At 43.1% G+C, this 14,844-nt stretch overlaps 2 protein-coding genes across 4 annotated transcripts in view; one reads left to right on the top strand and one right to left on the bottom strand.

The window, feature by feature from the left end:
* BBS7 (Bardet-Biedl syndrome 7) overlaps positions 1–2,482 on the top strand; it is a 16,780-nt gene extending 14,298 nt beyond the window's left edge. The window contains exons 17-19 of the mRNA XM_078600974.1: positions 632–735; positions 1,043–1,166; positions 1,325–2,482. Coding sequence (XP_078457100.1) covers positions 632–735; positions 1,043–1,166; positions 1,325–1,458 — 362 coding nt within the window. The 3' untranslated portion in view covers positions 1,459–2,482. The remainder of the gene's footprint in view (positions 1–631; positions 736–1,042; positions 1,167–1,324) is intronic.
* On the bottom strand, positions 1,730–14,844 carry LOC144722676 (uncharacterized). 3 transcript variants are annotated; one of them, XM_078600977.1, is made up of 11 exons: positions 14,615–14,844; positions 12,084–12,304; positions 11,463–11,524; positions 11,163–11,343; positions 10,471–10,656; positions 9,470–9,617; positions 8,643–8,758; positions 7,192–7,275; positions 5,774–5,802; positions 4,424–5,084; positions 1,730–3,543 (listed from the first exon to the last, which is right to left on the bottom strand). In XM_078600977.1, exons 1-11 carry the CDS (start codon positions 14,816–14,818, stop codon positions 3,363–3,365), a joined length of 2,073 nt encoding a protein of 690 aa, XP_078457103.1. In that variant the 5' UTR covers positions 14,819–14,844; the 3' UTR covers positions 1,730–3,362. The 3 variants fall into 3 exon arrangements, with proteins under 3 accessions (XP_078457103.1, XP_078457102.1, XP_078457101.1); XM_078600976.1 differs by having other exon boundaries at positions 5,774–5,880; positions 8,643–8,740; XM_078600975.1 differs by having other exon boundaries at positions 5,774–5,880; positions 14,615–14,843.

The raw sequence follows: 14,844 nt of genomic DNA, 5'->3' as shown, positions 1-14,844 counted from the left end.
CAATCTATTGAATAGTAATCAAACGCTGTCATGTATCCCTTTACTTTTAATGCAGTTAAACACAAGTACATAATTTATCTTGAATTTTGATTTAAAGCTTTCGTGACTGCAGGGATTCATATTCTTGTTTTTTTTCGGTAAGTGACGTAGAAGGGAAACAATAAAATAATAAAAATATAAAGCAATAAAATTCTCACGACGTTTTGATTGCAACACAAGCAATCATCATCAGGTGTGAAAAACACAGCAAGAAAATTAGAAAAAAGTGGCGTTTTTTTCTTAACGTTAAGAAAAAAACGCCACTTTTTTCAAAAATTTCTTGCCGTTTTTTACACCAGATGAAGATTGCTTGTGTTGCAGTCGAAACGTCGTGAGAATGTTATTGTTTTATATTTTTATAATTTTATTGTTTTTCTTCTACGTGACTTTATCTTGAATTCTCCTAATAAGGTGGTGGTGGTGAAGGAGGTGTCACACCTTTGGTGTCCTTGTACGCTCATAAAAATTCTTACACGTGGGTGGGTTGATGTTTTAACATTCCCGTTTTATGACACCGATCCACGCTGTTCATTGCCAACCAACATATAAAAACTCTGAATGCACCGCTGATCCCATTCATGGCGTGTGGCAGACATGAACGAGGACTCAATTGGACACACGCTGCAGCTCATCCACCCCAAGCTGGAACACCAACTGATGCTTGCCAAGAAAGTACAGCTTATAGATGCCCTCAAGGTAAGCCAGCCACAGGCCAAAACCCTACGCATCTGGTGACAGTAAGAATGCCACTGAGTGATGATGTGCTACTTACAGCGGGTTCTGTATTAGGTAATAGCTCCAGCCTGCGTATTAACGCAGCAGTACAGCCTGGATGTGTTGGCAATACAAAAATAAATGATTGGCAGACATTAATATAAAGATTTTCAGTGGAGCCTGATGACTGAAGTTTTGTTTTGAGACCATATCCAAGCATCCTTTTGCGGTTTTGGAAGCAAGGTTCAATGTAGAAAGGTTTTCCCCTTGTATCTATCATTGGCAACAGGAACTACAGGTGCATGAGGGGAACATGGATTTCCTGATTGCGGAGTACCGTGCTATCCTGCTCGAGGCCGACTCTCTGCAAGAGGAGTTCAAGAAGCAGCCATCCCATCTGGAACGTCTCTATGGTAATGGCAGCCGTGAATAGCAAAGTTTAGGTGCAGTACATTATTGACACAGAAATCAATTCACAAAGTGCTTACATACGTGTTACAGGAAAAACAGTTGATATTTCTTCGGAATAAGAAACTTAAGCATCTTGTTTCTTTTCTAACCATTGCCGCAGGTATGATAACGGATCTGTTCATCGACAAATTCAAGTTCAAGGGGACGAACGTGAAGAGTCGGGTGCCCATGCTGTTGGAGGTGCTCGACAACTACGAGCTTAACACCCTCACGGAGTTTTTCAATTCTACATAAAAAAGGCATTTCACTTCCCGCTTATCACAGCCTCCAGACCTCACCGCAAATGCCACCCTTGTGCTACATGGCCTCATCTTTAAAACTCCACTGGGATTGTGGTCTTGTGATGGGGTGTTCTGCTGCTTTAAAGAAAAAAAGCCCACTCGGCAGTGGTTATTATATTGCAGAAATTGATTCCCGTTAGCTAGATTTGAGTTATCAACAATGCAATGTTAATGTATAAGTCACAGCCTACTGTCCAACTCGGCCCTCGACTGTAAAGGACAGATGGGGAGACTGTTCAAAATTGTTCAGCTGAGCTTCCCTTTAGGTCTAGGCTAGTACATGCCTTCACAGCACCAATGATTATCTTTTCAGTTCTAAAATTAGGCATCGTCATTTTGACTGGCAGTTGTAGGTCTACTGGAAGGACGTCGGAAATCCTCAAGCTCTGCCTTGTTCAACCCTCGATCTCCCACAGTATCTATCTGTTGTATATTTTATAGAAACTTACCGTGTACACGTTGAAGCTTATGGGAAGTCAAAAGTGCAGAAAGTGAATTTAAAAGTATCGTAAGTAAAACGCTGAACATGACAATAAAACATAGCTTTGACTGCATTGAAATTGTTGTCTATACAGTTGAAAATAATATGAAGAATGTAGTTTTCACAATGGCATTATGCAACAAACGCATATTCCAATTCCAGCTTTGATTTTACTGCTGCATTTATTAAAGTAATTTAGCCAAAGTTTTATATTTTGTTACAAGCTTGTTTACGAGAAATTGTAAAATTAAACACAAAAAAAACTGCATTTGAACGTTATGATAGCATGAGATTAAGATTCCCTTTTTTATCATGATGCGAAAAGCATCACATACATGTACATTCCTTGACAAATCATGTAACAGCATCATTTAAAGACTTTTGGCAATTTCAAAAAAATTATTACACATTATTGAGATTTCTGACGAGGTAAAATTAGAAACTGCACCATTTCGTCTGTGCTTCTATACAATAAACAAATCAACATGAATTGTAACAACATTATTTATGTAAATGTTACATTGTGTTGCCACTTGCTCAACAAGAAAATGGAATCGCAACAAAAGAAATGTGGCCTAGGCCCCCAACTGCATCAACCCCAAATGGTGATTACTCTGTCAAGTGCTCAGTCAATTGCTCAGTCAATTGCTCAATGAATCCAGTAACTGTTAAACTTCGGTTCTGAAGGCCCCCACCATCCAGCTCTCAAGTCAACAAACGTTCTTCTATTATAACAAGACCTCTTTTCAAATACATACGAAGAAGAAAAACATCTACTTTGGTGGTCAAGGGACACTCAACCTTCGTAGTCCCTGTGACCTTTACAGAACAAAGAAGCTCAAATTCTGCAGTACAGGTCAAAGCGACCCTCGTTTTTGGCCACTTCGGTCTGCTCTCAAGAAACAGTCGGTGTTTATGAACTCGCCCGTGAAGAAAAAGCCACCTAAAAATAAAGTTACAAAAACCTATGTGGTCTTTTTTTGGCTCTGACAAGAATCCCCAAGCTGCACTGGTGAAAAACTTAAAAGTAACTTTCAGGAATGCAGCCATAGTGCTATACCAATATCACTATTTAGCAGTACAACAGTCATGCTATAGTGACACACTGGAGCACAATATTGTGTTTAGCTGTCATTTTATAGCTGTTGTTTCGTTTCGTCTTCCTATAAATGTAAATGTAAAAAATCATAATATTTCACTGTAGCACCCGACAAAAGCATACTGGGCTTAAGACGGACAGCCACGCAATACACAGAACCTGTGGACTAAACACAACCAGACTTACCGCATAAGGGCCACTACCCCTGCCCACCGACTGATCCAGAAAGTCTCACCACTCTGGCCCCATGGAACTCCTGGGCAAATCGACGTCACTTTCATTCAGAGTACAGCAGGTTCATGATGAACTCCTCATGGTCCCACTCTAGGTGACTGCTGCTTGGGCCTGCCATGCCGCCTCTACCCTGGCTTCGCTGAGTGTCGAGCAGCGTGGCAAGGCCGCCCGTGGGCAGAGTAGACGACGAGCCATCTGGGTACTGCAGCTGCTGGGGAGTTGTGCTGCCAGTGGCAAAAGTAAAACAAAATAATTAATTTTAAAAGATGATTCTTGAGAAACATCAATGATTTTACATTTTTCCATCAAACTGCACACCAAATTCATGTCGGAGAGTTGAATAAATGTTCTGGGAGTACAACCATCAGCAGAACTTAATGTTACGTGGACGATGACAACACACAACTGCTTCTGGTGTCACTTCATTAAACATCTCTCACACAACACTGGATGCTCTGTGCAATGAAAAATAGTAGTTTGCCGTGTAACATTGTATACATTTTAACCATTGTGCAAATAATTGGTGACCTCATGGCAGTACTTCACTTTAAAACCTGGCTTAATATTTGGTGGCCGTCTTTAGGCTCGAACTCAAGAGGTACAGTAAACACACAGACATGACCCCCTCTGGTATCTCACGTGTATTCAATAACAAGTAGGGATAACTTTTGTATACTCATGGATTAAGTAACACTTTCCAACATGCGTTGGTGTTTGGAACTATTCAATTCGCAGTATGGAAACCAACAGATGGCTGTCAGGGCAAAATGCATCTTCGTATTTTCAAAATCATTTTTGCTAGTGTCTCCATTTTTTTGGAACCCTTAGATTACTTTGGCCAGTTTTCAAATGGCACAAGTTGCTAATCGGAAAAACTTTACACTACCATTCGGTTCATATTGAATCATCCTCATTAAGAGTCATAGTGCCCTCATGTTAGTCACAGAGACATTTAATTAAAAACGCTTTAAACCAGAGTTGAAAGGTGTTAAAATCAGTGTCAGCCCAATAAATCTAATTGAAGAGCATGTATTCCTGGACAGTTATTTCCACATTCGGCTGCACACCGTTCACCTGTGATTGAACACGCACATCCGGTCTCACCTGGGCATCCTGAACAGCCCAGGGCCCACCTGAAGGTTGTGTATCGTGTAGTTCAGGGGCCCCTCGCCCCGTGCGTCCCTCTTGACAGGCACCCCTGCCTGTTGGTAGTCGTTCATGGTTTCATAGCTCTGACCACAGACGGGTGGAGCGATGCCTCTCGCCGCAGAGGCCACATTTGCCTGGCTCTGAGAGATGTGTAGCTTGCATGAGCAGGCAGGTACCAGGCTTGCAGGCTCCACCCCAGCGTAATTAAGGTGTCTCGGGTTAGAGAGGCCGAAATGCACATTGAAAGGCAACTCTTGCTGCATGCGGAGCACCTCGTTTTGTGCTGGGGCATAATAACCGACCGAAGGAACGGCGGAGGACAACGATGAAGATGTTAAGCAGGACGGTGTCACTGCGCGTCCAACGTCGCATGGCAGATATGGCGCGTAAGATGACATCGCCACCGCAGTCGACTCCCTGCGAGCTGCCGAGGAGACCGGCACGAAGGCAGACATCTCCGAGTCGTACGATAAGTGTTTTGCTTGGAGGTGGGTGCAGGTGGTGGAGCCCGGAATGGGCCTTGCCTGGTAAGGCATGGGATGCGAGTGCCAACACGTTGGCCCCGCTTCCGTCGTGGGATTCATCGTCTGATGAACAATTGGTCTTGGCTGAATTACTGTGAGAAAACATGAACAATGTTATTCATCTTGACTTAAAGCTTTCGTGACTGCAGGAATTCATATTATTTGGGTCTTTCGGTAAAGTCACGTAGATGGGTTCAAGAAATAAAACAAAAAACGACAACGTTTCGATCGCAACACAAGCGACCGTCAATTGATGATGGTCGCTTGTGTTGTAGGATATTTATTTATTCATTTTTCCCTATGTGGCTTTACCGAAAGACCCAAAGAACATTATGTTATTCATGGCTGATAGAAAATTCGTGAACATCAAAACGCAGGTACTCTGAAAGCCAGTTTGCTTTGTTTTCGTTTAAAAGGACTCTGCATGGATGAGGCCCAGTGAGCAGTTGCATAAACACCACGTTATTTTGTATTATATATTTACAGCTCATTTGTCAATCCACTGCTGGATAAGAGCCTGCGCATGCCGTGCAGGTCACGTGGTTTGTTCAGTCATACTTCACAATGCTAGTTGGTAAAGGTGGACGGCATCAAATTGGGAGCATGGTACAATACGAGATTATTTTTTCCACACTGCCCTCTGCTGCACAGGTTTGATGTTTTTTTTCTTCTAAATACCGATTTAAATTACAAAGAATATCCCAAAAGACGATTTATGCAACCGGCCAGAGGATTAGACGGCAGTTTTATTTGGTCAATAAAATCTCAGGTGATCACTTACGTTTGATGTTGGTTGGTTTGTAGATGTCTCTGTGAGAGGGCGGTAGAGAAAATGAAGTGTGGGCAATTGGTGGCTCAGGCAGCAATATCACAGGACCACCACACACACTGTAAAACACATAATCTGTTCGTGAACACATTGCAGGATTAATGAATTATCCCTACATAAGGGAGTCCAGTTTACCATGGGAGTGCAGTTTACCATGGGAGTCCATTTTGCCATGGGAAATCCAGTTTACCATGGGAGTCCAGTTTACGGATTACTTCATGACGTTATTCATATGGCTCCTAAAATATTTTTTCCACCAAATTCGAAAAACATGGCTCTTCTTGTTATTTTTGGTGCCGACCCTTGGTCTAGGCCCTAGGGGGTGGGAGTGGTAATGCAGTGGTTATCACACTGTGCTATGAACTCGGTGGCTTGAAGAAGTCGATTCCCAACCACGGATAACATTGATGGCGAGCAAAATCTCTCCCATTTCTGGGCACCACTTTACAAACCCACACCGGTCATCATTGGTGAAGCTTGGTAAAACATGACTGATGAGGTGTTGGGAGGCCTTCATCCAGCAGTGGATGAACCACAGGATGTAATTATTTCCAACATCCATAGTCCAAATAAGCTAATTGCATGCAACGACCAACTCTTGCAAAAGGATTCTGCAGTGGGAGCTGTATTGTGGCACGCAACGATGAGGCCTTCATCCAGCAGTTGATTGTGGATGAAGATGATGAAAAATGCATTGATTTATCGATAAAAATCAGTTATCACGCTAAATATACATAGTATCATGCGAGTAAGAATCAGTTACTTTCTACTTGTCTGTAGTATTTGCTCTAAAATTCCTTTAGTATCCTTTGTAATTGGCATACATTTACCACAATAGCTCAAAAATAATTAATCATTCGTGAATCCAAATCGTGACGATTCATCACATCAAGAGGTTGCAGATTACGAATTGTTGAAATGTGTAATATATTCGGACAATAAAAACAAAAGTCACTGCCCAAGACTATGTTAATGTTTTCAGTTATAAGGCAGTGTTTAATGATAATTGTGCAGTGTTTCCATCAGCAGAGTTGGCACCTATCCCGTTTATCCCAGAATATTCTCCATTTGAGGCAGTTTTATTTGGGAATCTGCAAGTCTTCCCAGGATATTAAAACTCCTATTTTTCGTCAGTTGTGTAATAATGCACCACTCATGACCAAAAATGTACATGTAGTTCTCCTGTCTTCTAATTTTAAAATATTTTCTTATCATATTGGCCCAATTTTTTGTACCTCAGGTGGTGCCAACCATCGTCTTCAGCCTCTGAATATAGCACGAATGCTGGGACTTGATCTCTTTGAATGGGACCGTTGAGCACAGGGTGGCTGGTTGAGCGATTAGTTTAGGTTACGTTGTTTTATACGGACCTTTGCGTTTCGTCACTTGGCCTCGTGTCCATCTCATCACCAGGTTGAGCTTGTCCAGGAAACTGCTTGCTGGGTTTCTCTGCCCTAGAGACAAGACGATGGACTGACATACAATTTAGATTTTCATGACATTGCTATAAACTATACCTATACGGTCAACTCTCAATTATCTGTGAGCGGATTGTCTGGGTTGTAGATTAATCATGCTTGTGAAAAAAAAAAGATTTGTACTCCTTCTATATAATGTCTTGGCAGTTATGTTGGGAGAAAATCGTTGCACATCACGCTGAACTACATGTGACGCAACATAAAAAACATTTTTACTCCTATTACTACTACTTCTCAATGATGATTCAATGGCCATGAGACCGTAAGATATTGAAAAGTAAATGTTATATAAAAAACACTACTCATTAATTAAACCACACATTATACACAAGCTCATTAGAAAATCATTTTCTCTGTCACAATGCTTATCGTTTAAATGAATGCAACTGCCATCATCATTGCATACTTATTTCCTGCAGGATACAAATGGATAACCACTGGAGAAAATCACAAGCATATGTTTTAGTCCATCGGCTTATTGGCTTTCCAAATCCATGAGCGTTTTTTCTCAGCAAGGAATCTCTGCATTGGTTTCGACCTTATGGGTCTCACCAGCAGAATCCAGCTTGTTGGACACATGTTTGCCGAGAATGCCAGAGGTCATTGGCAAAAGTGCCTCCATCGGAGCGATGGGGTCCTTTGTCAATGCAAAAAAATTAACCCGTAAAAACAAAGTTTTTCACTATAAATCCTTTATATGCGTGGCGGCTAGAGTCCTCTCGTCCTCTGGCTTGAGATGGCTGCCACCTATGGGTCAGATGATTGCCTACCACCATTAAGCAATTGGTAATTAAATATAATATTTTTTTTCCTAAAAAGTGTAAAGTTATGGGAAAAATTTTTCACGAAAATAAATTGTCACGCACAACGAGTCTGTGTGCAAAATGTCAGCTCGATTGGATCGCGGGAAATGGGTTAAAAAACGACCGAAAGATTTGCACGGTCGTAAGCGCGCAAGCAAGTGAACTTAATATAAAGGATTTAAAAAGCAATACTTTATTGTAATCAAACTAATTATACGTTGTCGTGTAGCATTAATGACAGAGCGATGATCATAATGGCAAATGCACGGACAGAATAAAAAGGGGACATGAGAGACTGAATAGGCAGGTAAATAATGAATATAGACAACAAAAAAGACCTTCCATAATGTAGGTTTTTTTGTGTTAGATCGTGTAAATAGAAATGTGTCGTTAAACGCGCCACCACCCGACACAGCCAATTAGTAAGGTTTGTCACATAAACAGAACATGCCAATTCATTTGTGAGTTTAACGACACATTTACCTATATTACAGATCATATTGGTCACGAAAGCCTACTACGTGTTAAAACAATAAGGACCTTGATGGCGGGGCCGGCTGCAGTGCGTGAATGCTCTTGGGCCACAGGTCCTTTTGTGCCTTTGACAGTTTGGTCACCCGGTGGTAGTTCTTATTGCTCTGCAGGTAATCAGCAAACTGCAGATAACCATTCGCAAACGGCGGAAAACAAATGTTGACGATATTGCGACACAATCCATCTATAAAACCTCAAGACATCATCATCACCACTTAATATTCCTATCGCGCACACCGTCCTCAGGCAGACGACCTCCGGTGGCAGCTGTCCCCCTGCGAGACTCAAGGTGAATGCAGCACCGGCCAGAAAGTTGCCACGAGGCGGAATGCTGCTAATGTGGCTTAGCAATGAAGTAATTTGCGAGTAATGTAAGACCACAGAGTACAAATGGCCTCAAAAACACATATCGCAATATGCAAGAAACAAAAATCTGACATTTTGTACAATATCAACTGTTGACGCTCGTGTTGTTAGTGAGCACCCATTAAGGTCAGCATGGCATAAATGCACGCATGGTTACTTTTGTTACAACAATGTTGCTCTTGATACAAAGCACGTGACACCATTTTATGCGGAGTTGACCTATATGTTGGTCTGGGAAAGATGTTCAAGTGCATTTTCAAGGAAACCACCCACTGGCCACTTGAAAATGCATGTGCACTAAACGACTGTGGAAGTTTTTCCTGGTTGTGTTGTGAATAACTGCACTTCCGATTAGCACGGTTGGCTATGTACAGTGCGAAAGAAGTTCAACATGCTTATGTACAGAAGGAAGCCGTGTGTGTGTGTGTGTGCGCGGGTGTGTGTGTGTGGGCACGCGTGTGCGGCACCTGCTGCATGTGCTGGGCCGAGACCAGGGGTAGGACAAGGTGCAAGTAGGAGACGGCGGCTTCCAACACAGAGGCCATATCGGGTCTCTTTATGGTGTTCGAAGGCAGCAGGCTGTTCATGTTGATGCAGCAATGCTTGATTCGCCCCCTTCAGCCAAAGTGGAAATCGGGTGTTTTGAACTAATTTGGCATAACCTGCTCTCAGAACGAACATGTCGCGTAAATCACAACAAGACTGACGACACGCAACAAAATCACTCTCTGAGAACATCTGAATAAACGCTACAAGAGTGAGGGACAACAGGAGTGGTAACTGTAAAATGGTAAGTGGCGGAGCAGAGGGCATGACCACACCGGAAAGAGTGGAGAGAACCACACCGAGGAACGGCGCAGGAAAAACGAGGCCAAGTTACAGGCAGACGAAGCGCCCGGTGCCCCAACGAGTCCCAGAGGGATGGGGCCCTACACCATCGAGTCGCACGGGGCCACCGGGGTGGCACAAACATCTCCCTGGGCAACCTCAGGAGGGTCAAGAGTACTTCTTAGTGTTAGGTGAGAGTATTCACCTGTCAATAAATCACATTGTGTGCCTCTTTACCAGTGCTATCAACTGTCCACACTCCTCCCAGCATACACCAATGGAAGGACACGGCGTCCAAGCGCAAGAGGTCTCTGAATGTATTTATAAATGCATCTCCGATTAGCACGGTTGGCTACGTACGATGCGAACAAAAGTTCAACATACATACTTGTACATTCTAGTGCATGCACGCAAAGCAGCACTGCTTAGTACTGGACATGTGAAAAATACTGGAAATCTGTGAAAAGAACTTCATAGCAGATCGGATTCCTCCAGTAGAAATATTCTGATTCTGAACCTCCACGTGACCATGCCCCACATAACCACTGCAGTTCCACAAATTGGCGAGACAAACCCACAGCGGTTGCGCATACCGCAGGTTGGGAACCGCTGGTCCAGGAACAACACAGGTGCTTCTCACCTGCGTTGGCGCTCCTTCACCGAGTGCCTGACCAGGGCAGTGCTGTTCTTGCAGTATGCCCGCACTACCAGATCAACCCGAGCTTTCTTCAGCACAACCTGGGTCTGTCCAGAATCCTGAACACCACCACCTTCCTTCGTGGCCTTGCGAACCCCTTCCAAGCTTGGCTGTTGTGGAGTTGTCAATCTGAGTGCAGTGTTTATGTTCCATTTTGGGTTTTTTTTATGTACGCGTTATACGTGTGTACAGAGAGAGGCAGACGACAAAATAGGCACGTAAGGATTCGGTGACGATTTGGTGTCATAAAGAAATTTAAGAATGGATATTTTCTTACATTTGCATTTTATGGTTTGTGTTGTTCATCTGATATGTTACATCTCATTTTCAGTCTAGTTTATTATTTTAACCCCAAAAATAAAATTGGCATACAATATAAATAGTAAAGAATATGTTCTTATATACAATTCATGTATAGTGGCAATGAGAATCAGTATTACAGGAGCTATTCGAAGCATCATGCACATTTAAACAAATCTTAAAATAATGATATCTTGTGGAGAAACAGCAACATTTGACAATACGATGGTATGTTTTGACATTCAGTCAAATAAACAATGCAGGGAGGAGAGATAAGCACGTTTGGTATGGCATTCAAACTTTGCCCCAGATATTGGTGAACACAAAGGTGTTACCTTATCGATGTGTTATCCATGGAGTTGCCTTGGCTGGGGCCAGTGTTTTGGATAGCCGGAGGGATTTGCTGGAAGCTATCCCATAGCGCAAGCGAAGTCCACTTTGTGAGGATCCTCTGTATTGCCTGCTGCGTTAATGGACACTCAACGGTGTCATCAATGCCGAACGCAGACAAATTATCTGATGAGACAACATACACACTCGTCAGATAACCAAGTAAACATTTCTCTATATATACTATTATTGCTCTATTATCATACACTGAAAACTGTTTTGTCTCTCAATCTTAAATGTCCAACCTGTACAATTTGACCTTTGAACTCCTATAATTGGTGTCTTCTCATTTATCTTGCTGTCATATCTGAAAAACAGCAACTTGAAAATCACCACAAACTCAAAAATAACTAAATAAAAACATTACAAACACCGACTTTTAGCACTGTCTATTTGGGACCACATTTAAAAATCGTGCCAGCACAACCACAAAAATGTACAATTCATTAAAATATTTTGCAGGCTTTCCCATCTCTATCTAAAACAATCCCCAAATATCATAAACCACAGGCCCAGTACATTGCATTTGTATAATCAGTAATTCCACAAGGACCAATAGAATTCCTCAGAAAATGCCTTTCCACAAATAACATGAACTTGGCCCCAAACTTAATCGGCTCACACCTTGGTTAAATAAAGGACACAAAGCTAACGGCTGCTGCTCTGCGATAACCCAGGCTTGGTGCCAATATTGTGATAGCAACGTGACCAGGTCAGTGCACCCCACTCCCTGAATTAGTTTTCTATTTCAAGGGCACACGGTACATTCCCAAAACCCCAGAATGGTTTGTTTGTCCTCGAGCCCAGGACACTTTGCTTCTCCCGATTCTGTCCCACGCGCTGGCTCGCCCGGTGCCCACGGTGACCTGACGAAGCAGGACACGTGGAGCGCGGCGTGGCGCGCCTGTCCCCGCGACGCCAGCTCCAGCAGCAGCAGAGCGAAGGGGTGGCGGGCGCACAGTTGTGGTGCGCTCAGGGCCTCGCTCCACTCCAGCCGAAGCGACTGCGCCCGTGGCGGCAGCGTGTTCTGCACGCGCCAGGCCACCTCCTGGCACCATCTGAGTCGGCCCACCATCAGCAGGCACGCCTGCGCACACGCACGTAATTCGTGAGCTCAGAGCAGATATTCGGTTGTATTTGTTGGTACCGAGGTAGCATAACTTTAGCGAGTTACAATTATTTTTGGGACAAAAACTGTGAATTGTGTGATAACTGTTTGAAATGAGTGGGTTATCATATAATTCACGATTCTAAGCTGTATAAATACATGTGTATTGCTACCTTAGGTGGCATCAATTTCTGTTCTGGCCCATGGGACTAACACACAGTCATTCGGTTATTCTGCCTACATTGAAGGCTCGGTCTACAAAAAAACTGCTTTGTCTCATCCACGATGTGTTCAACCACCAGACTGAAGGTAAAAGACGCTTTTCGTTCTGCTTCTTCCCTTGCACTGCGGCCACAGAAATCCCCTCCCAATGTCTCGTCTCCCTGGTTATATGGATGTTGAACTTCTTTCGCACCGTCTTGCTCCCACCCACTGGCCACTTGGGGTTGCAACCAACTCCTCGGATCCATGATAGGCAGGGATGAAGGGGGGAGGCAAGACAGTTTCCGTCATTCTGTCCCAAACAGCTCTGGATGAAATTAAGCCCTGGATGTAACTTCAGGAAGCACTTTCAAGTGACTGGGTTATGAGTCGGCGATGCTGCTGTTGCCTTGGGCAGTAGTGCAACAAGGACAATTAACACAGCCATCATTAACACTGCGGCCTTAAAAGGAACAAATATAGGGTGCTTCAATATATTATTATATTATTTTATAATGTAATATTTTTATTATTTTATTATTTCCCTTCTACATGACTTTACCGAAAGAACCAAGAAGATGCTTCAAAAGGTTTTAACACTTCTGAGAAATTGCGATAATACCACAATCAATGTCCCTCCGGGCTTTGGAGACCACCTGGAGAAGATTCCAGGCATGGGTTGACAATGATGGAGCTTTTAACATACATTTGTTATCATGTTAGTGTATTATCCGTTTATTTGCCATTACCAAGTCCCATAATTGTTAACATGTTTAAAGCACCCTGTATAATTGGTCACGTTTCGGTCAACACTGTAGTCCTTAAATGTGTTGAGCTGTGTTATTACACGCAGAATCTTACAAATTAATGTCCCATTAAAGCGAGCAAATTGACTCTTTAATTAAACTTTACCGACAAGTTGCGCAGCCTTGCGACGGTGCAAGATACATCCTTTACCACAAAGCACACTTTTGTAATTAAGAAACGTAAACGTTAAATTGTACAATACTGTGTAGCATGGAATACCACTTGCATTTCAAACTCATGCTGCCCAAAATGCATTTAAATGATCGTACAAAACACATTACTGCATTGCATAACAGCACACTCTTCGTTAAATTATACTGTACGTACATTTACGTCTATAGCATAATCTTAGATTTATCTGAATTGATCAAAATTAACAAAAAAACACTTCACTTAATTTGTATCATATGACAAAAAAAATTGTTTAAACCATGTAAATACGGAAATGTTTGTTCAGGGCTTATTGCTTTCATCTTATGTGATCAAATCTTCATCGGAATCACATTTCCACTACGCGTTAACACAGCACAGAACTTACATGAGCACACTACGGGTAAGCTCTGGTACAATGCCGATGCGGTTTTATTACCAATATCCCTCGTACTTGCAATGCCTCTTGGCTTTAGAGTTTAGAGGGAAAGACTCCGTAATAAAGGGTCTTGTTCGGGTTAGATTGCGTTCATATACGTGTGTCCTGAACCGACACAGCCAATTAATGAGTTTTGTCACGTAAACAGGACGTGGCAATTAGTTACTGCTTCAGCACAACGTTGTGTTGGAGAGTAAATCCACACGATTTGAGTACGGTACATCCACACATTTAAAATGTTGTGGATTTACTCTCCAACACACCGGGATGTGCTGAAGTGGTAACAAATTGGCACGTTTTGTTTACGCGACAAACCCTACCTATCGTCTGTGTCGGGTAGTGGTGGATGAACCGACACATTTATATTTATCGCACCTCCCAATACAATGCATCGAGGCATTCTCAGGCAGGCAACCCTCGATGGCAGCTGTCCCTGCGAGACTCAAGCTGAATGCGACACCGGCCAAACAAATCCCATCTACACAGATAAATAACTCCACAACGGTGTTTAAATCCCACCCCCGCCCACGTGCTCGCGACGCACACGTGCGTTGTGCAGTCGCAGCTCTACCCGGACCCAGTGTTCAGTGACAAAACTCCTGCAAACAAAGGCACGCGTGTTGGTTTTCAGATACGCGTGCTGCTTTTGGGGCCATTTAAAACGAACCATCCAAAAAAGCCACAAAACTCACGTCCGTGGCCCCAGCTGCACGCGAAGAGGCCGCGTTTGCGTCACTGGAGGCCGTGCTCATGACTACCTCTTCTTCGCTGCGTGTTGGGGTGGGGGGGATCGTCTTCTTCTTGCAACACTTGTGTCGTGCAGTTCGGTGCTGATAAGATGGCACGGACAACCGTGTGCTGTCTTTCTGCGCTGGCACAGAGAGAGGGTGCGGCATGTGCCTTGTGCTCGTGTGGAATTGGG

This window comes from Lampetra planeri, chromosome 15 (genome assembly GCF_965212315.1).
Source record: "Lampetra planeri chromosome 15, kcLamPlan1.2.h2, whole genome shotgun sequence".
NCBI classification, from domain to species: domain Eukaryota; kingdom Metazoa; phylum Chordata; class Hyperoartia; order Petromyzontiformes; family Petromyzontidae; genus Lampetra; species Lampetra planeri.
Note: the sequence above shows the minus strand (reverse complement) of the source record. Positions and strands in the feature narration are given on the sequence as shown.